This window comes from Telmatherina bonti, assembly GCF_933228915.1.
Source record: "Telmatherina bonti genome assembly, chromosome: 7".
Classification (NCBI taxonomy): Eukaryota; Metazoa; Chordata; class Actinopteri; order Atheriniformes; family Telmatherinidae; genus Telmatherina; species Telmatherina bonti.
In genome coordinates, this window is record NC_136625.1 from 26,364,977 (window position 1) to 26,392,378 (window position 27,402).

The 27,402-nt window shown below is 39.2% G+C and overlaps 1 protein-coding gene across 1 annotated transcript in view; it reads left to right on the plus strand.

The window, feature by feature from the left end:
• clstn2a (calsyntenin 2a) overlaps positions 1 to 27,402 on the plus strand; it is a gene marked incomplete at both ends in the record, with an annotated part of 177,969 nt that overhangs the window by 91,364 nt on the left and 59,203 nt on the right. Inside the window, one exon of the mRNA XM_079244427.1 lies at positions 4,749 to 4,871. Coding sequence (XP_079100553.1) covers positions 4,749 to 4,871 — 123 coding nt within the window. The remainder of the gene's footprint in view (positions 1 to 4,748; positions 4,872 to 27,402) is intronic.

The following is a 27,402-nucleotide window of genomic DNA, read 5'->3' on the forward strand; positions in this document are numbered from 1 at the left end:
ATGGTTTTGGCTTAGCTTAGAGTACAAATGTGTATAAGAGTATTCTGTTTAGAGTCAAGTTCATTCATGCACAATTGGCCACAAAGCATTTAATTTAGTGTTTCATTCTGTGCTTTAAATGCAATAAAAATACAAACGTGTTGCATATTTCTACTAACTGAAGTTATAAAATATAAAGTTCAGTTCACTTTTCCAGCTATTTTCAACAAGTAATGTTAAAAGTGTTTAAGGTAGTTTTTTTTTGTTTGTTTTACTGATAAGATAGATTTAAAGAGAACTAGCTTAAGACTTCATTATTCACTCTTGGTTTTGTTGTCTACTGTTTATTCTGGAGCTTGAATCATCTGCCTGCAAACAATGAGATACTTCAGATTTTTATGTTTAGGGAACAGTTTTAAGTTTCATCAAGTCTTATTGTCCCTCTATTTACCGTATAATGTAACTTTGATGTGACCAGACATAAACCATAATTAGTAATGATCTGCATTACTTATTTTTGGATAATTTATAATGTCTGAGAACAGCCTTTTAAGAAATGCACATGGTCACATGTGGTATATTGTACAGTAAGAAATTCAAGTTCAGATAAATTTTGTGTAATGTGGTACTTGAAGAATGATGTAGTGGATGATACATTTTCATTTATGTATCATTTTTTCTTCCAAACAAGCAAAAGTTTTGTTCAGCGAGTCATTATTTCACATGTTAAGCTAAATAGTTTATTTTTGCCTTGACTTCACCTTTTGGGTATACTTCTTAGGTCTTCCTAACTATTAGTGCCACATGATGGTCACACAGTGTTGCATTATAGATGTTATTCTTTGTTTTATTCAATGAAGGATATAAAATGTTGAATATGTTTAACATGATGTTACACATGGAAAGAACTTTTCAGACAGAAACTTTCATAAAATGTTCCATGTGCTTGACTTTTTTATTGACAGGATGAGCTTGCATTAAAAAAATTCTTTGAATGAACTGGAAGTTTGAATTTTAAATTTAAAAGTTTTTGAACAGAAAAAAAAAACACTTAATATTTAGTGCAATTAGTAAATAGTTTTATGATGTACTATTACAACGCTTGGTACAATGTTGGCCTATTTGGAATTAGATTAAAATAATATTCTATTTGTCTGATCATGTAAAATTGATATTGCGTTCAATATCAAATATGGTCATAACTAGGAACTCCTCCCTTCCAGAAAACGCACAAGGTTGCAAAATAAATATATACCATGGTTTCCATCATCTTCAAATGGATCAAAAGTATGTTGAAGAGTATACATTGTGGCATCACTGATAGTAATGTTAATAGATGGAATAACAACATTATTGTTTGTTTGGAACTGGGAAAGTGTTGCATTCTCATCATCCCCAAAGCCACAGTCTAATTCACAGATGCCATTCATACTTGGGTTATGTATTCCTGCATTGTTGATCACACCCTGCTGCCACAGCTGAAGAGGAGTTTGCCCTCTTTGTGTTGAAAGACCATGGTTATTCCACTGATTCTGAAATTCGGTTGCAGCCCTTTGAATTCGTGGCAAATAAATGTAATGAAGACAAAATAAATGTAGTTCACTAATAGAATCTAGTACACCTTCTTCTTCCATAAAATTGAACAAATTAGCAAAATGAAATGATACAACTCTATTCAATTCTGCCCACAATCTCTCAATTCTTTGATTATGCACTGACCTGCCAGTAATAACGCTACGTCTATTTAACCCTCTCCTGTAAAGCATGAAACGGCCAACACCAGTGTTTTCCAGTCCGTGGTCGCATCTCACCCGAGATGGTATTCCAAAGTTCTGAGTTCCAGTTATGAATAGTGACAAAACACTTGAGGCTCTGTTGTTGTCCAGACAAGCAAGGTAAATGATGGTCCGACTGAAACCATCAACACAGCCGTGAAACACCATCCTCCATCTCACAAGCTTGTGGTTTCCATCTATGTGCCTAAGAAAAGTGAAATCAGTGATTTATTAGAAGGAAAAGCATAACAAATGTGAAGACTAAAAATCTAGCTTTTCTGTCAAAGGTCAGTTATTTTTATTGTAAATGAGCAACTTCATTTTAGGGATGGGCAATACCGAAATTATTCCTGTTGATATTATAATGTGACTGTTTTTTTTTTCTTCCGTAATGATGTCGATATCAAGACAAGAACAAAATAAAACTTAAATAAAACTCAAGAACATCAATAATTGAAAGAAATGGTTTTAAAACAATGAATTATACCAAGTAAGTCAAGTAAGATAAGATATTTTTTAAATAAAATATAACTACGGTTTTTAAATTTATTTACATCTATTAAATAAAAAATAATAAAATAAAATGTGTAATAGTAATATTTTAAATACTGAAACATAACCTGCATTAAAGGTGGAGTATGTAAGATTTTCAATATTTAAAAAAAAAAAAAATTAACAAAACAATTACTAAAATCATAATTAGACAGTTTTTTTTTTTTAAATTGTAGGTTCCAGTCTGTCCATATTTGATGTGTTATTAAATACAAGTTTAATTAATGACAAAGACCCTTCTTAAATGTTTTCCTACCAGTAAAAAAAATGTGCTTTTTGTCATTTGTCAGTAATTAAACTTGTAATTTAATAACGCATCAAATATGGACAGACTAAAACCTACATGTTCAAAAAACTTTCTAATTACGATTGTAGTTATTTTATTAGTTAATTTATTTTGAAAATATTGAAAATCCTACATACTCCACCTTTAAACCAATGAACAATTAAAACACAACCTCCTTATCCCTTAAAGTAGTATAATCATCATAATCATGTCACATAGAAACACACTGTTTCTTGGCTTCACACAATTTTATAGCCTAAAACTCTCAAAAGTAAAAACAAATGATGGGTTTTGTATCAGCAGAGTGGTATCTTAATCTTTAAAAAGGTATAGAATCCGATGTTTTGACTGGCAAATATTGAATTATTGACTACAGCGTATCGATACACTCATCCTTGCTACATGTAACTGCTACTGTTGTTGTATGAATGTCCTTACCAAAGTTGATTTGAAGTAGAGACATGATAAATCCGTCGACGTATTGCATGACGTCTCCTAAAGGACCGCCCAACAGGGTCAACTTCTCTTAGACTTTGTCTAACACGCCACCTTTGAAGGCGTAATCCACGTGACCGCAAACTGCCATGAACATATCTTTCACCTGCATTTGTGGTTGATTGTAGAATTTCACCAACAGCTCTGTTGAGATTGTCATTTGATATTGTTGAATATGTAAGTGGCTGAATCCCAAGATGTTGTCTGTGCCTGTAGAGGGTACGACGGCTTATTCCCAAGCATGTTGCAATATTTTGCCAGTTCATTCCAAGGGACACTAAATGAGAGATTTGCCCTTCTGAAATGCCGTACCGAGGTCGACCTTGACGTCTAGCCATGACTGATGGTGGCAAAAGGACTTCTCTGTTCTCAGACCTGCTTCTTTGTTTGGTTTCGTATACACTCAGCAAAAATTGTAGACATCCACGTAATGACTCTAACATACCAACCGCTTCTCTGTTTCTTGAATCTTGAACAAAACTTGGGATTGATAGAAATCCAGATAAGATGTGAATATCATCACGGAGGTCTTCATGGAGTCTCTGATTAACAAAGTCTGCAGGTTCTCTTTGTATTTGTTCAATACATCCCAAGACATTTCCCAAAAAGTATCTGATATCATCTTCATTGCTTCTTACTTCCAAATGAAAAAGCATTAGAAAAGAAATTGCAATGAATTTGAATAACATTGTTGTACTATATTCTTCTCTGTATTATTACCACATCTGCACAAGCTAAGCAATTCTAGCTAAAGAATTTCCTAGTTTAAGAATTACTTCCTGTACAGAGAAGAGCGTCCTGTACTGCTGACAGTTACAAATGCTAAGCAAACAACAAAATGAGAAAACACACACAATTTATGTGTGAAAGGAGAATAGTTCTATATGTATATGAGAGAATATGCTTATGTAAGGGGAGAGTGTATAGTGTAAGAGGAAAATGTGTGTATGTAGGAGGAAAATGTATGTATATAAGAGGTGAATGTATGTATATAAGAGGTGAATGTATGTGTGTAAGAAGTGAGTATGAATTTATGTGTATGTTAAAGTAAGAATGTATGTATGTGAGAGTAAGAATGTATGTATGTGAGAGTAAGAATGTATGTATGTGAGTGTGTGTATGAATTATGGCCTATACGGCCCCTCATATAATACACAGTTGTGCTCATATTTGTTTATTAAGAAGGGAAAAAAACCCGCTGCCTGTAAAATAAGCTAAAATTGACTAAAGTAAGAATAAATAAAAATTTTATGAAAATCATTACATTAATTTCCAATTCTGGTTCAATAGAAATATTTTTTTTAAAAAAGCAAACAAATAAGATAATTTATTACATATTACATCACTCATTAACTAATATAATGTTGAACAATCCTTTAATCTATCTATCTATCTATCTATCTATCTATCTATCTATCTATCTATCTATCTATCTAATGTGTGTGTGTATATATATATATATATATATATATATATATATATATATATATATATATATATATATGTATATATATTTATATATGTATACATATATATATAGATGCACACACAGTAATGTGATATGAACTGAAATATGAGATATGAATTGAAATAAGCCATACAGCTTTATCTTTATAAATAACAGCGTTATATTTACAGTCTTCTTCTTTCTCCCTTGACAGTGAACAAACACAAGCCATGGATAGAAACATCTTACCATGGCGTGATCACAGAGAACATGGATACGGTGCTTCTGGACCCTCCACTGGTTGCTCTAGACAAGGATGCCCCTGTCCCTTATGCTGGTAGGAAATGCAAATACACAATGTCAAACTCTCTCACAGTTACAGCACATGCCAAAACAGTTTGCAAGTTTACATACACTGTTTAGTAGAACTACAGTGATAATAATAATAAAGGATGTTTATAACCAGATTCAATGTCCACATCTGAAAGAATTAATTATTTCTTAAAGCAGCATCTCTTTGTCTCATTTTTCTCTGTTATATCATTAGTATTTGACTTTTTCAGCTGACATATTTCAAATGCAAGCTATGATAATAGACCAGGGCTATCAGCTCTGGTCCTCAATGGTCAGCATCCTGCAGGTTTTACACACTGCAACTACACACTACTGCTGAAGCAGGGAAACATCTAAAGCCTGCAGACGTTTGCCATCGAGGGCTGATGACGAATAGCCTTGATACAGACTAAAATAACTGGCAGAAAGCTTTACTGGTAACAAATTGCTTCCACATTGAGAGATGGATGTGAGTCTTTGCATGTGTGTGTGTTATGCATTCAGATTTCACCACATTGGTGGTGGACATTATCCAGTGTTGTTGACTATATTTGCTAACCCACAGTAGTGTCGATGGAGCATGAGCTGACACCCTGGAGCAGTTTTGATGTAAATTCACATTCAGATTTAAGAGTATTTCAGCTTCCCATTTTTAGAGAGGGAGTTTTAGTTAGAAATTCCTTCAATACAAAAGTTAGATATATTTTTACTGAATTTTTGTATATGTGCTAAGGACACATTTTGTAGACACATCCAATAAACAGTAATTGCTCACACATAGTCTCTCGTAAACAAAGGACCTCAGCCAGGATGTCGTGGCATTGTGTGCCAGTAAGTCTAGTAACTTCCCTCTCCCAACACCGCGTGGCACTTCCCTCAATTTTAATTGCAACTAATACATACTTCACAATCAGTCATAAGCGGGGAGGAGGCAGGGACGATAGGGTCTTCTCATGCCCCTGCTCTCGGGGCTTTACTGGGGGGGGGGGTACGGGTGGGGGAAGAGTGCCGTCCATTAGGCCTAAGTCTGGGCTGGCCTGGCTGTAGGAGGGTTGTCGCCGGCCCTGGGGGGGTGCTGGGTCGGCTGCATCTGTGGGGTGGTGGGGGGGACGCTGGGAGTGGTGGGCGGTAATTATGGGGGCCCTGATCGGGGCCATCCTGTCCTCTGCCCCCTCTGAGGTATCTCACATGGGACATGATGGAGGGGTGAGGTGAGGATGTGTGGGAGTGGGTGTATGGGGTTACAGATGGATGGTGGGATGGCTGGGGGGGGGATTAGGGTTGGGGATATAGGTGGGTAGGGGATAGGGATGTGTGAGGATGAGTAGATGTGTGTGTGGAGGGGTATGTTGGCGTGTGGGTTGTATTGGGGTGTGCCTGTGTTGGAGGAGTGAGGGTATGTGTGTGTGTGTGTGTGTGTGTGTGTGTGTGTGTGTGTGTGTGTGTGTGTGTGTAGGGGGGGTGTATATGCGGAATGGGATGTGTGAGTGAGGGTGAAGTTTGGAGGGGGGCTATGGGTGGTGGAGGGGTGTTTGGTGGGGCATGTGCGGTTGGGTAGAAGTAGAGGGATGGGGTGGCGGGGTGTGAGCGTGTGGGGGGGGGGGGGGGTGAGCGTGTGTGGGGGCGGGGGCGATTGGGGTTCGTGTGACTTGGTATGGGTGAGTGAGTAGAGGTGGGGTGGGGTTGTATATGTGATGGATGATGTGCATGGATTGCAGAGGGTTGTGTGGATGGGGGTTGAGAGGGGAGTGCGTGTTGGGGGGGGTAGGGGGGTATGCATGTATATGTGTGAGGGGAGTGCGTGTTGGGGGGGGGTTATGCATGTATATGTGTGTGTGGTTTGGTGGTGGGGGGGTGGTGTCCTGTACCCGGGGGCGCGGCTGGTGCGCTGGGGTGCGACCTGGCTGCCGCTGGGTGGCGGTCTGGGGATCCTGGTCCTCCGTCGGTGTGGGCTGTGCCCTCTGCCTGCGGGGGCGGGGGGCTGCTCATGGGCTCTTGGGGCCCTGGGGCCTGCGCTCTGTCTGCCCTAGGTGGCCGGTGCCCGGCGGGATCGGCCCTTGCCGGCCTGGGCCTGCTGGGGCCTGTTCCCTCTGACTGCGGGGGACTCTGGTTGGGCACCTCCTTCGCCACCTTCTGGGCAGATGCATGGCTGGCTCTGGAGTGGGGGGGTTGGGATCTGTACCTGGGGGTGACTGTCGGTTACCCGGGTCTCTGGGTTCTCCTGGCCTTCCTCTAGCTGTAGGCGGGCGGGGTCACATTGGCATGATCACTCTTCTCTAAACACGTTCCACTCTGAATGTTCTGCATGAATGTTCTGCATGTGTCACAGTCACTGAGTCATCCAGCAAGTTTATTCACTAACAGCAGGTACCTCTCTTTCTGTCTTTTTGACTTAACTTGCTAGTTTCTGGTCCTCATGATTGTCAACGGTTTTGTTCTCCACGAATCTAGAGTTGGCTTGTGTGGGTGTATATATTTATGTGTGTGGGTGGGTATGTGTGTGTACTTATGTGTATGTGTATGTGTATGTATGTATGTGTGTGTGTATGTGTATGTGTATATGTATGTGTATGTATGTGAGTATGTATATGTGTATATATGTATATATATATATATATATGTGTGTGTATGTATGTGTATATGTATGTATGTATATCTATCTTTATGTATGCATATATGTGTACATGTGTGTGTATGCATGTGTATGTATGTGTATATGTATGTATGTATGTATATATGTATATATATAATGTATGTGCGAGTGTATATACATATATATGTAGGTGGGTATGTATGTGCATATACATGTATGCATTGATCTCTTTCTTTTGTTTTTCTTTTGTTTTTTTATGTTCTCTTTTCTGTTCTCTTTCTGCCCCTTTCCTGTCCTTTCCGGTCGGGTCCAGCAGCATAAACTCTGTAATACAAGCTATTATCCAAAACAAATTGAAAAATAAAATAAGAATCAAGAAATACAAGGGGATCATTACATCTACAAAAGTTCCCCTTGGCAAAATAAATTTGCTCAGCATAACACAGCATCCAGAACATCAGTCTGCTTGCTTAAATGCTGGACAAGACAAAAAAAAAAAAAAAAAAAAAAAAAAAGTCTAGTAACTTCACGCCAAAAGATAAAAACAGATGATCTAGCAGTTGTTTGTTTTTCTCATATAAATTATATATATCTATATCTATATATATATATCTATCTATATATATATATATATATATAGACATCTCAAGATGATACTTAGAAGTGCTGGTTATGTTGTCTAAGAAGAGCTGGAATCAGACACAGGTACAGCTATGAGTAATTAGAAGAAGAGGGACAGAAAAAGCTGGTATTATTGAACAAAGTGTTCTGGGACTCATAGGCAAACAAAGAGGCTTTTGGCAGCTCACGCTAAACAGCTCATTATGGTAAAATGGCTTGTATTAATCCAAGTGCTGACAGCCATGGAAAACTGATAACTCAGCAGCTTTCCTCTCTCTGTTTTGCTGTTTTTGTTTGTAATTTTGCACTAACACCACAACTCTCACAGTCTTGATGAGTTTTACATGGTCGCAGTCCTGGGTGGATATTCACAGCAGACCTTGAGGAGCGGGAAACAGACTAAATTAGTGCTTACATTTTTTTTTTCCTCACACAAACTCTTTCAGCTCCCATACAAAGCTTTTACCATTTTTACTGTGTAACTCACGCATTGTCAAAAAAGTATGTGAAACAAAGACCATGTAAATACCTCCTGGAAACATTGTTCTTGTCCACACAAGTTAGTCTTACAGTGATTTACATGGAACAGTGTTGATGCAGCGAGAGTTCAGTGACGCCATGTCAGATAGGCAGACAAAAGACTTTATTTGTTTTTCCCTCCATGATTAACAGGTCGTTTGTTTACTTGAGAAGGTCAACCCTGATGAGCTATCACCCATAAGGAAAAAAAAAACAGAAAGGCTCCTGACTGGTAATATTTCTCTCCTTGAATTCGTTTTCATTGCATGTGGTCTAATGAATGGAACCAATACAATAGCTTCCAAGGAGACTGAAAAAAATGGCCATAAAAGAGCAGCTTTGTCCCAATTTATCTCTCTTGGCTCAGCTTGTAAACACCCCCACCTCAAACTGCTCCACTGAGTCTAACTGTTCTGTCAAATATTTATCTTGATCTTTATCCTCATTTGTGTCTTTTTCCTCCACCTAGCACCACATTCCTTCTTTCTCAATCTAGCTATCCTTTTTCCTCTTCACTATCTTGACACATTGCTCCCAGCGAGCCCATATAAAGCCAGTCACTTACACTATAGACACTCTCATCAATCCTCGTTTTGTTTTACGGAAGAAAGGAGTGTTCTCTCCTCCTGGCTCCACATTAATTGCACTGTGGGAAAACAGGACAGGCTTGTTAAGTACTTGCTTGTTTCCTCCACTCTTACACTTTTCTAGTTGCTCTTTCTTTCCTCTCTCTTGTCTGAATGCTTCCTTTTTCCTTTACACTTTGCAACCCCACAGCAAAGCCCTCGCACAAAGTTGTGTGGATTGAGGAGTTCTCCATGTACTGATGGAGAATTCTCAATCAAATTAACATGAGGAATAGTGGCAGTGGACTCCATGGTGCAAAGAAGCACTTTCATTTGCTTATTCTTTATCTCAAGGCCACAGTCAACAGGCATGAGTTCCTCACATTTATCATGGTACCAGAATAATGTACTGAGGTACATTGTTTCCCCTGCACTACTCACACAGAGGAGGAGAATTGGTTGAACAATACAAGTGGAGGAGAAAATAGATGGGTGAAAGGAAATGGAAGAACCAGAGACACGGTACGGGAGGAGGTAATCAAAAACAGAAGCCTCCAATAGAACTCTTTTGTTGGCCATCGTAGGAAATCTGTATTTCATAATTTGCATTGGTGTTCAGCATACTGATATCAGTTGAAAGATTAAATAACTGCTTTTGTAACACTATATATAATATTCAACCTTGTAGATTAAATCTCTGCAGAACATATTTTAAATGCATGTTTTGAACTCTTAATCTCTTAATATAATGGCCTTATTTTTTCGCTAAAACCTTGATTTAAGCTAATAATATCAAGATTAAACTGTAGCTGCAAGATTGCTAGTGTTGACATGCATTTTATTAGAACATTCAGTTTCAGATAGTTTGTCCATGGAAATTTTCTTTCCTATTAAGTTTAAACACATAATTTTTTGTTTATTTTTCATCCATTTCACCAAGAATCCAGTTGACGTGGATCTCCTGCTGTTGATGTTACACTTATTGTCCTAAGTTCAAAACTTACGATGAACTTTCTATATGTAAAATCACCTTTAAATTGAATAATCTGGACTCATTTGTTAATCAAATATAACAGAAGTAAGTTAATTAATTAGAAATGAAAAGCAAATATTCCATTATGTCATTAATGACTTACAACTGGATCCCAAATGGGATATATTTCTTACATCTTCATCATTGTATAATTACCTCTGGTGCACTGTACAGGGGCTGGGAAATAGCAAGCTGACTCATTATCACTATGAAATAGGTAAGTAACGAATAGAAGATGCATCTATAGAGATAAAACAATTAATACCATCTTTGCACAGAAGTATAACATTGCTTCTGATCACTGTCACGGCTTTAGCTCTGTTAATCATCTTCATACTTACAGTTTATAGTCAGTTTCTCCTGGCCAAATCCTGTTTCACTTTCTAAACTGTATCAAAATGAAAAAAGCAGACATGGTTATTAAGTTATAGGACTCAACAAAGCAGAAACTATGACATACTTCAAAGGCAGTGGGGCAAAATGAAATTGAACGGAAAGGGAGGGGGGCAGAAATGGAAAAAGGCAGGTGATGTGAGAGCAGGAGATGAAAGCAGGAAACAAAGGTAGACTCAGAAAATGGAAATCTGCAGTATGTTTGTATACATGTGTGTGTACAACAGACACAGAGAGAATGGAGAGAGAAATGATGTGATGGATCATCAAAGGATAAGGCAGGATATTGAAGTGACAGTCTGATCAAACCACACAGGTGTCTGTTTCTCTGTCCTGAGAAGGAGAGGAATACATCACTTTGCCTGGCTATCTCCTTCCCTCTTCTCTTTTGTGTCCTCTTTGCCTTTGTGAAGTGGCTAAAATTTCTGCAGTGTGTGCTTGCTTGCCAGGTAATAGTTAAGCATGTCTGCAGCGTGAAACTGATGCGTAACATCAACAGTTATGTGTGTTATTCAGATTACTGACACTCACCTGCAGACTGGATTTCAGTGTAGTGCAACCAGAATTTAATCTCTACATGTTTATAGTCTATAACAGGGATGTCAAACTCCAGTCCTCGAGAGCCGGTATCCGGCAGGTTTTTGTTGGTTGTAGAGCTGCAACTATCGAGTACTTTTGTAATCGGGTACTCTGTCGATTATTTCTTTGAGTAATCGAGTACTCGATAACTATTTTTTTTTTTTTTTTATAATTTGTAAAACAAATACTAGAAACTCAACCAAAGTAAATCTATAAATGTATATTTGTGAAGCTGTTGCATGTGTTGTTACTACCTAATGCATGAGGAAAATGTTTTAAAATATGATACTTTTAAAATGTTTTAAAAGTATCATATTTTAAATGTGTTTGTGCACGCGCTCAATGTGTGGAGAAAAAATTCTCAACCGGTCGCAAATTTCTGCCTTTTAAAAGATTAAAAGAAGAATTCATGTAGAAAGAAGGACTGACTTGTAAACATATCCAAAGTATCTAAGAACGAGCCGATGTCTTGGTGGACGACATGCCTGTCAAAAGTGTGTCTGTTTATTCCGGAATAAAAGTTTGCTGCAGGAACAGAGGCTACGCCTGCCGTCACACGCTGCCTAAAACATGTGCTTGACTCTGCGTGTGTGCAGGAGAGACAGGCGAGGGATGGATGACAAGACAGTTAACTGCTGACTAATATCACAGGTTATAACACTGTACATTTTAACAGGTCCTGTTGTTGTTGATATAAATCGCGAAGCTGAATCTCCGCCTGGAGCGGTGAAGTGGGGGGGGGGGCGGATTCATTTCGGTGCTGCAACATTAACACCTGCTTTACAGCACACACACTGCACTACGTTTTCTGCCCTTTTGAGTGTGAAATGGTCCCACACTTGCGACTTTTTCGGTCTTTTCCTCCCCTCTTCCTTATTCTCTGCCATTAGAGACCAAAGCAACGAGAATCTTCAGACAGAAAGCAAACCGCTCGCCGCTGCTGTTTGACATGTCCGTCATCAGTCCGGGTGAAACAGTCATACAGACACACCGTAGGCGAGAGATTCTGTTTTTAAATATTTTATCAATGTTTAAATACTTTATATGTTTACTGAAACAGTGATTATAGTCCCTCCGAACAGTGCAGTGGTCTGAGAATGCCGTAATAATGCATATATTAAAATATATCACCACGTGGTATTAATTAAACGATGCCATTTGCCTCTAGGTGATCAATTTTTGTACTCGAATTACCCGAGTTACCCGAGTAATCATTGCAGCCCTAGTTGGTTCCCTCTACCAACACACCTGATTCAAATCAAATGAATCCAGTAGCTTCTTGTCAACCTATTTATTAATTTTGGTGTGTTAGCGCATGGGGACAACAAAAACCTGCAGGATATCGGCCATTGAAGACGGAAGTTTAACACCTGTGGTCTATAATATCTTAAATGACGGCATCTAAAACAATTTCTTGAGAATGCTTATATGAATTAGTAAGTAGGTAGCAAGTAAAGTGAAATGATGAAAGCCAGTGAGAATGATGAATAATTCACATCTCTTTATCATACATGTGAAAACATAGATCTAAGCTCCTTAAAATGAATATTTTTAAAAACTCTGCTCAGGGTGAAGATATTTATTAGTTCTATTTATGTCATATGCACAGAGTAAAATGGGTTTTGGCAGGCCACAACAGATTGTCAACCTACTGTATTATCTTCCTGGTTTGGTGTCATGGATCTCCCTTTTGTTGCCATGGCAATACAAAACACCAACAAGACTGTCCCAGAGCTATTCTGAAGAACTACATCTATGAGAGTTCATTGCAACATATTTAACCTATAAACAGGTACCGGTGTTACCAGATTTGGGTTAGATCAGCGTAAACAGATTACTTGGCATTCCTTTTTTATACTATTCCCCTCTGAAGATTTCACTCTTTGAATAAAGATCCTGCAAATCTGTCAGCACTCTGCTTTTCCTCAGTCAAATGTCTAATATGCTCTTTAGTTCAACATGACTAGCTGTAGATGTTTTCCCATAGAGTTGGCTTCTTGGAGGCAAAGAGTGACATACATATTGCCTGCTTTTGCAATATGTTCTCCTCCAAAAGATTTCCGAAGTTCCAAAGCCTGAACAAGCACATATGGCTGGGCGATATATCGAATATACTCGAGATATCGTGGCTAGTCCCCTGTGCGATATAGAAAATGCCTATATTTGTCATATTCGAGTATCCTGTTGTCACGCAGTTGTTTTTAGCTGTAGGCGGGGTTTTCTCCCTCCTCCTCGACTCTGCACCGCTTTGCACAGAGAGTTAAAGCAAGCGCACCTAGTTACGTACATAACGTGAGCTACGTGCTACGTCATGAGAGGCATGCGACTTTCTCGCTAAATCTGGCGACTTTTTTTTGTGAAAAGCGACTAGCGACAAATCTAGTGACTTTTACTGGAGTTATTGGAGACTTTCCTGGTGTTTTGGTGACTGACTTTAAAGCGAATATTGTAAAGTTGTTGTCACGAACGAGTCTCTCCCCGTCCTAAAGCACTCAGTCGGCTCCGGCTGCAGCCAGTCAGAGGAGCAGAGAGGAAACCTGCACGACTCCACCTACAGTCACAATGAACAGCCAAATCCGCCACTGATCCCGATCTGGATCACAGAGTGGGACGTAAATTGCAAAGTTTTTCACGTCACGCAAAAATAATTAATTCTATTTGATTACATTCACAGCCTCTGTCACTTACTCGCCTCATCCACTGTGTGTGTGACACAAGCATATTTATCTAGCTCGTCATGTCTCTAGAAAGTACAGAAAGGAGTGGGAATCAAATCTTAAATTAAAAGCTGGCTGAAGCCGTTTATTGGAGACGATACGAGGACATTCTGCCTGTATTATGAGACTGATTTCTACGCTAAACTCTGCGATTAAAAAAAATACACGACAACTCAAAAACATATCCATAAAGCAAAGCCTTATAATAGTTCATCATTTGAAGAGTCACCCCCTAGAGCACCTATTTTCATACGTTGCATTTATTACATCATGTAAAGGCACTTTATTTTGTTTTAAAATCACATGTTTTGGCCACTGCTTTAACTGTTCAATAAAGACGGTTTTGATCCGTTTGCTTCGTTTCAATTTCATCCTTTTGGCATGAATGTTTAAAATCAGCATATCTTAATGCAGTATGAACAATCATGTTTTAATGGAGACACAAAATCATCTTACCGATGTGATTGTATGCACCAAAGCATTAATTCAAGGCTAAGATAAATATCAAGATATATATCGTATATCGTGACATGGCATAAAAATATCGGGATATTACTAAAAGGTCATATAGCCGAGCCCTACAAGCACACAACAGATGTATGTTATGTATGAAAACACAGTCTGACATCAAAGTAAGCATGCTGATCCATACCACCAAGCACATGTGTTTTCAGTGTTTTCTTTTCCTCTCTTTTTTATTGTTTTGCCTGTAAGAGTGAAGTTTTTTTGTTTTGATCTGAGTGAAAAATATAAGAAGTATGATGATGGTAAAATTTGTAAACAACATATTTAGAATTCAGTTATAGTTTATTGTAATGAAAGACATGCTAAAAAGTCCAATCTTATGTTATTTATATTTTTTATGTCTATAAATATTTTTCAAATATTTTTTGTTCCTTTAACATGATACACAATATTTATAATGATGCTGTGAAATGACATCTTTGGTGATGTATTTTGTTTCTACATCCATTATCTCTTTCCATTATGAACTTTTTTGGCATATGGGAACAATTTAGCAAAAAGCTTGTTTGCCTTATGCTTTATGATTTTATTTTCATTTTGAGTGGAGAAGTAGTCATGCAGAATTTGAGATATTCTTTGTGGAGTAGAGGATGTCATCTCAGGGTGTGTTGCAAATTTGTGGGACTGCTGCCTTTTGTAGAAATGGTTTCTGAGATGAATTGAAGAAAAGCTACTTTTATTAAACATTTTCCATGCAAAACCCAAACCAGATGATAAAGGCGTTCTTTTGTTTTTGGCTTCCAACTATTGCCTCTTTTAAACTAGCTTGATGCATGTACTTACTTGGGCTGTTTCATGTCTCCTCATACAGCAGCATCATTTAATTTAATCATTTATTTGAATGGGAAAGTGCATATTAATGAATGTACAATGTTGCAGTAAATATGCTGGATTAAGAGGTTGTTAATTTCCATCTGTAGTCCCATAAAGGAAACATAATATTAACAACAGTAGTGCAGTACCATAAATAAGAAAGCAACAACAATAACAGCAATAAAACAGTTTGAGAGAGTAAAACAGTGTACAGTAAATAAAACCGGCTTTAAAGTCTCTGTAATAAAGTGCTAATGTTCAAACCGCTGTTCAAGGCCGAGACTGTCAGAAAATTCAAAAAAGAAAAGTTACGATTATGGGAAAAAAATGTTCGACTACCCTTCTTTAGGATTTCATGTTCATTTTTAATGACTGGAACAACTAAAGTTAGATTTGTTTGGAAAACCAGGGTGATTGCACTTTTTTCCACAACTGTACATATATACAAGTACACACATGTACACATACGTACCCACACACCCACACCTACTCAGACATGCGAGAATAAAACTGGAAATACATATTTTCCTGTTTTCTTAATATCTATTTTTAGCAGATCAGCCATGCCCTAATGTGTTTCCTAAAAGAGTGACATGTCTAATTGTGACAGCTAAAGTATAACAGCTGGAGCAGCATTTAATATATAAAACCTTTTGTGCAAAAATATTTTGAACTGAATTTCACTGAATTTCACTGAATTGACACTGCTGGTACGTGCATGTATACTACAAAGTGTGCGGTCTGCTGGAAGTGGGGGATTAGGAGAAAGAGAAGCCTAACTATAAACAAAAAAAACCCCAAACATGTAGATACCTTAAACACTTGTACCAAATGTTTGTGTAATAGGCATATATATTCAATAAAACTCCTACCCCTAGTTATCAGGATCTAATCTAATTTTTTTAAAAGAAACATTGCCATCCTAGAGCATAACTGTTGCATATTTTATGTGAGACTTGACTTCGCATCCACAAATACATTGCAGTTGCTACAGGCCTCTGTCCGGTGTAAACCAGACACCCTCTTATTACCAGCCAGTGGTATCATACTTTCACTCAACCTGCATATTTGCTCCATGTTTGTTAGCTTGCCAGTTGGTGTCCCTGTTGGGACTGTTTCTTGTTTGTTTGGTTATTTTTTTTTATGATTATTTTTTCTTTTACTTGAAGAGCTCGCATGCACAGGTGATTAAACATGCTGGTCTGTCTCACCAGCGTGGTTATGTCTGTGTGCGCCGTGTATTTATTTAGATGGATTGCTTCTACAATTATTCATTTTTTTCATTCAACTTACAGCCCTCTGTTGTCAACAAGCTACAAAAGATTATATTGACTCTCCCCCCTGTTAAGCCTACCTGTGTTTACAGATTATGTATTGTACTCTTGGAGAGTTATTTAAGCTTTTCTTTTTTTCTGTTGGATTTATTGCACAGCAGACAGGATCTACAAGCTGAACCTGATTACATCTCTGTTTTACTGAAACAATATCATATGCAATGAGGCAATTTATCACCAACTCAAGCAAGAAAGTAAGCTTTTAGTTGGAAACTGAAAAGACAACTTACAATGTTAAAACACACTTCTACTGGAAAAGACTGGCAAACAGTAAAACCTGATCTTTTTATAGTGAGAGGGAATCACTCTCCTTCTCCACTGTTGAGGGAAGATAATTGGATTCTTATAAGATGGTCCGAGTAATTACACGTCCAGTAATGCTCGACTGGAGCTCTGTCATCAATGCACTGTCAAATTGCTCACAGTGTCAAACAACCTCTTAGCCTCTGATTGATTTTCATGACGGACCCAGCCCGTTCCATTACCAGCCTATTACCCCATTTTTTCGATTTTCTACTGGATCTTTCTCTCATTTCTTGACACCATGTGATTTTCAATTTCTCTTTTGCCGTCTTTGTATGTGTATGTGTGTGTGTGTGTGTGTGTGTGTGTGTGGTTGTGCATGTATGTTCTTTTCATAATAAGCTGAAGGTTTGCATATTTGGTGTATTCTACATGTATGAGTCTAGATGGGGTTATAAAGTATATAATTGCAGCCCCACACCTTTTTTAATAAAGTGGTATGTCATGCAAATATAACACTGCCCAGCTGGTGCCACTTAACCCCACTGGGCCATCATCTGTTTTCTACACAATTTCACTCCATACATCATTTTAGATGTGTCTATGAGAAGGTGCACATATAACATACTGCTGGAAAACTGCTGTTTTATGATATAATGACCACAACTGAGAGAAAAAAAAACACAAAATGAAGGTAACGCAGTCGAATACCTGGTAATCCACCAAAAAGTGTGTGTGTGTGTGTATATATATCCATCCATCCATCCATCTTCTGCCGCTTATCCGGGGTTGGGTCGCGGGGGCAGCAGCCTAAGCAGGGAAGCCCAGACTTCCCTCTCCCCAGCCACATTTGCCAACTCTGCGGGGGGGATCCCGAGGCGTTCCCAGGCCAGCCGAGAGATATAATCCCTCCAGCGTGTCCTGGGTCTTCCCTGGGGTCTCCTCCCAGAGGGACGTGCCTGGAACACCTCACCAGGGAGGCGTCCAGGAGGCATCCTGACCAGATGTCCGAGCCACCTCAACTGGTTCCTCTCGATGCGAAGGAGCAGCGGCTCTACTCTGAGCCCCTCCCGGATGACAGAGCTCCTCACCCTATCTCTAAGGGAGAGCCCGGCCACCCTGCGGAGGAAACTCATTTCAGCCGCCTGTATACGAGATCTCTTTTCGGTCACGACCCACAGCTCATGACCATAGGTGAGGGTAGGAACGTAGATCGACTGGTAAATCGAGAGCTTCACCTTCTGGCTCAGCTCCTTCTTCACCATGACAGACCGGCGCAGAGCCCGCATTACTGCAGACGCCGCACCGATCCGTCTGTCGATCTCGCGCTCCATCCTTCCCTCACTCGTGAACAAGACCCCGAGATATTTAAACTCCTCCACTTGAGGCAGGACCTGACTCCCGACCCGGAGAGGGCAATCCACCCTATTCCGGCTGAGGACCATGGTCTCAGATTTGGAGGTGCTGATTCTCATCCCAGCCGCTTCACACTCGGCCGCGAATCGCTCAAGCGAGAGTTGGAGGTCACGACCAGATGCAGCCAACAGGACCACGTCATCCGCAAAAAGCAGGGACCCAATCCTGAGGCCACCAAGTCGGATCCCCTCAACACCTCGGCTGCGCCTAGAAATTCTGTCCATATAAGTTATGAACAGAATCGGTGATAAAGGTCAGCCTTGGCGGAGTCCAACCCCCACCGGAAACTAATCCGACTTACTACCGGCAATGCGGACCAAGCTCTGACACCTGTCGTACAGGGACCGGACAGCTCGTACAAGGGGGTCCGGTACCCCATACTCCCGGAGTACCCCCTACAGGAGTCCCCGGGGGACACGGTCGAATGCCTTCTCCAGGTCCACAAAGCACATGTAGACTGGTTGGGCAAACTCCCATGCCCCCTCCAGGACCCCAGAGAGGGTATAGAGCTGGTCCACTGTTCCGCGACCAGGACGAAAACCACACTGCTCCTCCTCAATCCGGGATTCGACTATCCGGCGGACCCTCCTCTCCAGGACCCCTGAATAGACCTTACCAGGGAGGCTGAGGAGTGTGATTCCCCTGTAATTGGAACACACCCTCCGGTCCCCCTTCTTAAACAGGGGGACCTCCACCCCAGTCTGCCAATCCAGCGGTACTGCCCCCGATGTCCACGCGATGCTGTCAGCCAGGACAGCCCCATAGCATCCAGAGCCTTAAGGAACTCCGGGCGGATCTCATCCACCCCCGGGGCCTTGCCGCCAAGGAGCTTTTTAACCACCTCAGCAGTGTTCGTTATAGACAATCCATGACGAGCACAGAAGTCCAATAACAAAACACCATTTGGGTTCAGAGGGGGGGGACCATGCCTCCCAATCACTCCCCTCCAGGTCTCACTGTCATTGCCCACGTGAGCATTGAAGTCCCCCAGCAGAACAATGGAGTCCCCAGAAGGAGCACCCTCCAGCACTCCCTCCAAGGACCCCAGAAAGGGTGGGTACTCTGAACTGCTGTTCGGTGCATAAGCACAGACAACAGTCAGGACCCGTCCCCCCACCCGGAGGCGGAGGGAAACTACCCTTTCATCCACCGGGGTAAACCCCAACGTGCAGGCACCAAGCTGGGGGCTGATGAGAATGCCCACACCTGCTCGGCGCCTCTCACCATGAGCAACTCCAGAGTGGAAGAAGGTCCAGCCCCTCTCGAGGGTACTGGTTCCAGAGCCCAAGCCATGCGTCGAGGTGAGTCCAACTATATCTAGTCGGAACCGCTCAACCTCGCGCACAAGCTCAGGCTCCTTACCCACCAGAGAGGTGACGTTCCACGTCCCTAGAGCCAGCTTCTGCAGCCGGGGATCGGACCGCCAGGGTCCCCGCCCCTTGCTGCCGCCCAGCTCACATTGCACCCGACCCCTACAGCTCCTCCCGCAGATGGTGAGCCCACGGGAGGTGGGGCCCATGTAACCCTTTCGGGCTGAGCCCGACCGGGCCCCATGGGCGAAGGCCCGGCCACCAGACACTCGCTCTCGTACCCCGCCTCCAGGCCTGGCTCCAGAGGGGGGTCCCGGTAACCCGCGTCCGGGCAAGGGAACATTCATGCCCAGGTTGGTCGTCAACATACGGGTCTATGAGCTTGGTCTGGTCCCTCTCCTAGACACCTGTTTGCCATGGGTGACCCTAAGGTGACGGCTCAGGGAAAGGGTGTATATATATCATACATACATATATATATATATATATATGTGTATATATATATATATATATATATATATATATATATATATATATATGGCATATATATATAGATATATATATATATATGTATATATATATATATATATATATATATATATATATGTATATATATATATATATATATATATATATATATATATATATATATATATATATATATATATGTATGTATGTATGATATATATACACCCTTTCCCTGAGCCGTCACGTTATCATATACAGGTCATATATATATATATATATATATATATATATATATATATATATATATATATATATATATATATATATATATATATATATATATATATATATATATATATAGGCTGGACTGTATTATCTGCCATTTTCCACCCGCCTGATGTATTTGTACATGCCCTTGTAAACCAGTAGAAGGTAACCAATCACCGAACCTTGTCCCCTGGGACGTCACAATGATTTCCAAGTAGAAAAAACTCTCTAAAACGACGCGTTTTTTGTCGCCATGGAAACCGAACGGAGAGAGTGCTGGAACTCAAACTCAAACTCAAACATGCGTTTAGGTGATAAAAAAAACAGTGCCGTTCACATGTCTGATGAGGATATATATATATATATATATATATATATATATATATATATATATATATATATATATATATATATATATATATATATATATATATAAAAGTTAAAATGACCTAATGAAAAGTGCAGTAAATAGCAGCAGAATTCTCTTGCAATCTCCTCTGTCTCTCTGACAGTGGTTTGACAGGGCTTCAGCACCTTGACAGGCCAATTAGACACTCATTTGCATATCTTCCTCACTCCATTTACCTTGTTCACACAGGCATAAAGTAAAAAAAAGTTAGTACGCCTTTTTGACCTGTATATGATATCTGTATTGGTCAGACTAACTTCATCCTGAGGCCTTTATGACCCCCTACAACACCTTCCCACTTCTCACTTCACTCCAAACTTTATTTCAGCCGAATTAAACGTCTGTTGTTCTTTCATCTTCTTTACCTTTACTTGAGCCACTAAACTCTCTGGTCTCTCTCTTTGTAGTCATCACCCAAAAATCAACATGACAGCATTCTGTAACTGAAGTTAATTGGATTTGTCAGTGGCTAATTTTCTACAAAACCCAATACTAATCTGTAAGGTGTTATCACAGTTCTTGATATACACTCACTCTTTAGAAATTGATGGGCAGCTAACACATGAAATATATATTATCCACAAAACTTTGCTAAGGGTGAATATTAACTAAAATTGTACATTAGAAATTATTTCAAATCTCGTCTTTTATGAGAATTTAGACTCCACGAGAGTTGACTCCATCAACATGCTTCACACCAACTGACTAAAGAAATTAACCACTTAACATGAATGCCTAGAAGCACTAATGAACCAGCTGGTAATGAATGTAACCTACTAAAAATATTTAATCCAAGGTCACTTAGTCCTAATCATGAAACATTACAACCGGGCAATGCTGTCTATACACATTACCGTTAAATATAGCATATATCTAATAAGTGAACTGACACCATTGCTGTTCAGCAGAGACCTGAATGTTCTTGATCAGTTCTTCCCTGAGAGTGACTATGAATACTTGTCAAAGAGTTCCACAATCATTTGGAACTTACTCTCCTTGGATGAATCTCTACAGGGGATACTTAATCACTCAGATCTTAATGATTAGATAACCACTGTTGTTACACTATATGTATCACTATTCTGAGTGACATCACATCATCTGTTTATGTCACCATGATGGGTGGCCAAAACCTGCTGATGTTATAGTGATTGTTAATTTGTTATTAATCGCTCCTCATCAAAGATGGCATTCGTGGACTTTGCACTATCCAAGCCAGTTCAGCACTTTACGTAGTCAGGTTAGACCAGGGATGGGCAACTGCAGTTCTTGAGGGCGTGTTGGGAGTTTCCCTGCTGCAACACAACTGACTCACATCAGACTTAATTAGCAGACTGCTGCAGAGCTTGACATTACCTACTGATTGGCAGCAGCTGAGTTGCAGCAGGGAAACTCCCAACATGTGTAGGACTGTGACCCTCAAGGACTGGAGTTGCCCACCCCTGGGTTAGACAGTGATATTGTGAAAAATATGTGCTTGTTGGTGCTCAAGACACGGATGATTTTCCAAAATCTTGGTTTACAAACTTCCAAAACTGCCAACACACAGATATATTGCTACACAAATTGGCTTACCACAACATTTACAATTACCTTGTCAATAAACAGTTGTACTTCACTGGGGAAGAATTATCATCTGACAGGTTGTGAGAGGCTTATGAATATTTTGTGGTAGGATAGGTATCAGACTTTCAGCTTTGGAAAGTGCCCCAAAGGAGAAAAAAAAATGAGGAAAGTGCCCCAAAGAAAGTATTTCCTCTTCCTGTCAAAGGCGAGCAAGATAACAGCAGATGCAGATAATGGGGAGGGATGACTCATTGTTATCTTAAGGAGTTAATGATTACTGTCAGAAAATATTTCTATATTATGATTGTGTTTTTAACTTGTTTGATGGCAGCAACCCAATTTAGCTAATCGTTCAGGGCCAGCAGGCAGTAAAAATGAAATCCCATCTTTGAGATGTTGACTGGAAAGGACAGCACCAATGTACCTTTTTTTTTTTTTTTTTAAATGCAAAGAGCCAGCTGTCTCAGCCGAGATGGTAGCAGTACACCTGCTGTGTTTATAGTTTTGCCACCCACTACCATTGCCAATTTGCAAGTCGGGATCAGTGACGAAAGCTGAGAATAGTCTATGAACACCATGTATCATGTCAGGTAGCCTACGAGAATTGCCTGTTCAGCCAGCCCGGTGTACATTTTTTGAGAGTACATCGTCTGTGGTCTAATGTAAAACTATACGTAATTTATCTCACAGCAAATAAGTGGAGGCCATACAGACTAACTGTTATAGATGTTAAACAGTATGATTTTGATTCTGTTCATAATTTAAGTTCAATTTATTTTGTGTCATTAAACTGTTGAACTCACTGAATTTCAAATTGGGTATGTAGAAATTAGTTTAAATGTGAGGTTTGTCTTTCTTTTGCCTGTCAAGGTGAAAGACAAACAGACTTTGTATTCAGTGTTGCCTCAGCCTGAGAGATTGTGAGATTAACATCTGTATGGGAGAGACAGAGAAAATCGGGGAGAGGTCATACAGGACAGAGGTAAAATTGGCATTTAGAAGATTTGCGTGAAGATATAATGTGCGACAATTAGAGGAATTATACAACAGTCATTACTAGGCTTTCATTGGTGTGGGAATACATAGACCATCTGAATTTAAAATTTTGTTATCTTAGACAGCAGAGGTTTTCTATATAGTATGTCCATCATTTTGTATTTCTACAGTATCCCAGAAGGGACAAACAACAGTGATACTTTTTTCATCGCTACCTTAAATCTTGTTACACATTTTAACAGAGATGATGGGTGGTATTTCACTGGTTTCAATATGCACTTAGTTCAGCTACATTTCATCATATCTATGTGGTAATATAGAAATAATAATGATAACGACAATATTTGGAGCAACAGATGCTTCCATCCACACATTTTCTAGATGTCCTTGCTGAAACTACAGTGTTATATATTAAGGAAAAATGGAGATTATCTAAATGGCTTCCTACTGATAGGTCTTCAATAAATCAAATCCCATCCTCATGGTGCATTATTCTTCCAGCTGACTGCCTGGAACACACAAATAACCTTGTGCTTAATGGACAGAGGGGTGTCAAGGGTCAATTAAAAAAGTTAAATGATTATGATTTGCCCATTTTCAACACATTACCCTATTTTCTGTCCCACACAGTAGCTTGCAATTTGTTGAAAGTGATGGATAGATTATAGTCAGTCCGAGAAAATGAGGGTGCTTCCATTAATAGTATCTTGGAATGAGCTGTCATGTTGCCACCTGGCCCAGACACAGCTGAGGACAAGCTGTAGTAGACAATAGTTACTTGGTTGTGAGATATTATTGTTTTACAACCATAACTCAAAGCAGCAACCAGAAGCAGGTTGGAGGAGACCTTTGTCTTCTGATGCTTCTATGGTTTCTTCATTTGCTGTACTAGCATTTTTCTCCCTCCATTGTTATTGCAGATTTATCTGCTCAAATAATTTGGCTCACATTTTGAAATTTCATCCACAGCAAAGGGCTGCTTCTTCTCTGATGTAGTTCCACAGGATCTGACAGCTGTGCAAGTGAAATAAGATTTCTGTACATCTTCACCTGCCATTGTTCCCTCCTTTGGCTCTGCTGAGAAAAAGGAAGAGCACTCACTTTTTCCAAAGTGCCAGAACATTTGAAGGGCAATTTCAGTTGAGTGACAGAGTAATGGATGAGGCCAATAAGGGCCATCAGTCAAGTGCTGAACAGAACCAAGCCAGAATCGAGCAAACAGATACTAACAGCCACCTTCCTGACTCTGCACAAGCGCAAATGACTCAATTTCCCTCTGTGGCAGTGCAGAATATTTTTGCAAAGTTTTTCCACAACCACTGTATGCTATGATTTTATATGTATTTTGAAAATGCTCTTTGCTATCATTGACCTAGGAAACAGTATGATGAGATAATAAACAGTACTGTGCAAAAACCTTGAGCCTCTCTCCATTTCTTTATGCATTTCCAGGAAAAACAAGACTTATTATGCAAATATAAATGTGAATACAATATTTAAGGCAAGGGCAACTTTTGAAAAAAAAAAGACAATTATAAATCCTGCACATCCTAAGAAAAATTAAACCTAGGATGTCAAAAACATCACGTGTAAACCAGCATAATACCAGGAGGAAATATACATCTAGAATAGAGGTGCCTCTCTTGGAGAAAAAAAAACTGTGTGACTTTCTACGGTATTGTTGAAACATTTTCCTTAGTCAAACTGTGGGAATGAAGCTTTGCAATAAGCTGCTGGTAACAAAGTATAACATGCTATATGTGTACACACAACACTAATTCCTCTGGTTGAGTTAGGTACGCTCTTTGTGCTGTGTGAACAACACAACAAACAACAGTTACCAAAAAAGAAAAAAACCAAATATACAAAAAAACTTAGAATAAGTGATAAAGTAGTCAGTGTCCAAAGAAATGTAGAAAGACCTTCAGAATACCTGAAGAAATATTACTCAAGATCACTTTCAATATCACAAAAATGTCTGGCTTCTTGTCTCCTGGCAAACGCTTTTACACTCAATTGTTATAATAAAGTAAATGTTGGGCGTTAGCCTTGAGAGTTTGCTTCTATAAAATAAGCACGAATGCTAAGATTGAACAATAAAGGCATGTTAAAATCTGACTGTTTTATAGTTAATAGTTAAATGAAAAACTTATAAAGAGCTAATTGTCTCATTTTATCAAGAAAGAAAGACCTCATAAAGTAAAATATAAACACTTGCTCATGTACTTTGGCCAATATTTTGCTGTCCACATATAGAACGTAGTATCATCCTGTTACACACTTGGAGCTTAAAAATGACCTCAGTTGCTCATCTCATTCGTGATTCCCTGTCAGATTTGAATAATTTTTTCTCAGGCTTTTATGTAGTGTTACACCCCTGAGTATTTCTTTGTCTCTGCTAATTGTTATAAGTGACTTGAAGTTAAAATGAACAGCTTTTAATAAAAAGAGAGAGACACAGAGAGAGGGGGAAAGGGAAAAGGAAATCTCCCTGATCTTTGTTCCCCAACCTCCCTTGATACAAACAATTGAAGACAGTCTAATACCAACCATTTCCTGGCCTTCTAAGACCTTTTGTTGACCTTTTGTGTCATTTGACTCCATCACAATGTGGGGCTGTCGCTGTGAAGCATTTAGTCAACTCACACACCATGTGGGTTGGACATTACGTGTAGTGTATGATGAAAAACTATTTCATTTTCAACATGCTAGTGAACAAGGGTTTTTTTCAATGTTGATATTAAGGCTGAGCTCAGTGAAGGAATTTGGCTGCATAATCCAAACATGAACTGTACTGTAAAAGTGCATATTATACTGAGAAATCTATTGTTATTATGATGCGTTTACAGGTAACTCTGAGCTCCAGATACAAGGGTTGTGTGTTTTATACCAGGGTTACATACATTTTTATTAGCATTTGTTTAAGATTTTATATTTATGTCAGAGATAAATCATAGCACATAATAATTTATTATTTATTTTTGTGCAACTTTATAGGTTTCCTTTGTCTGGGAAAAGAAAAAAAACATTTAAATGTCCATTCTTATTTTCCTGTGATTCTGAATATTTTAACCCAGTTGTCAGTTTCAGCTGCAAAAAGGAGAAGTTCCAAACATAACTTTTTCATTCTCTTGTTTTATCCAAGTTTAGCCAAGTTGTATTGTACAATACAATACAACTTTATGTATAACACACTTTAAAAACAACAATGGTGACCAAATTCCAACATTGTGGGGGCTAAAAAAATAAAAAAATAAAAAAATAAATTTTAAAATTACAGTCAGCTAAAAGCAATCACATTAAAACAATCTAAATAAAATCAGATCTAAAAAGTCAACTTATCGTGCAGAAAAAGCCATCTTAAACAAATGGGTCTTCAGTAAAGATTTGAAAGCAGATACAGAGGAGGCCTGTAATGTGTAAAAGAAGGTGCTACCACTGCAAAAGCCCAGTCCCTTCTGAGCTTCTGTTTTGTCCTCAGTACAGACAGAAATAGTTGGTCAGCTGACCTTAGAGACTGAGAGGGTGTGTAGGGATGGAGGAGGAGATGGAGGAGTCTTATGGTGTTAAATGTTTCTCTCAGATTTTCCAGATATTTGACCAAATAACTTTTAAACTCAACCAAACACAGAAGCAATGACAAAAAGGTTTCATTTTAATTTTTAACTTCATTGGGATTTTTGCTATTTATTGCAGTCTTTCACTACTTTTTAAAGCTTTCCTTTCACCATTTGTAATGCTTCTAATATGTAAAGCACTTTGAATTTTCTCACGCATGAAATGTGCTATACAAATAAAAGTGCTTTTTGATTTGAGATGGACTTTATGTGCCTGCTGTTCCTGGTTTGAGGAAACATAAGCAATTAGGTTTGGATGAGGTTTTGTGTGTGTTCGACCCCATTCCTTCCAATACAATCTGCAAAGAAAACATGTAATTACTGTGTACACACGTGTTTTCAACTTGAATTATGTCTTCATTAAAGACTGTTTGTTTCTTCCCAACTGAGTAAATGTAGTATTTACAAGAAACAAAGGAGATATGACAGCTTAATGTGCAGCTGAAATCTGCTGCTACTGCCTTTCCTCCCTAGTTTCACACTGTGATTCATCATACCAGATCTGTGTAAATGAATGGAGCTGTTTTCTCGAAGAACAAATAGACAGTTT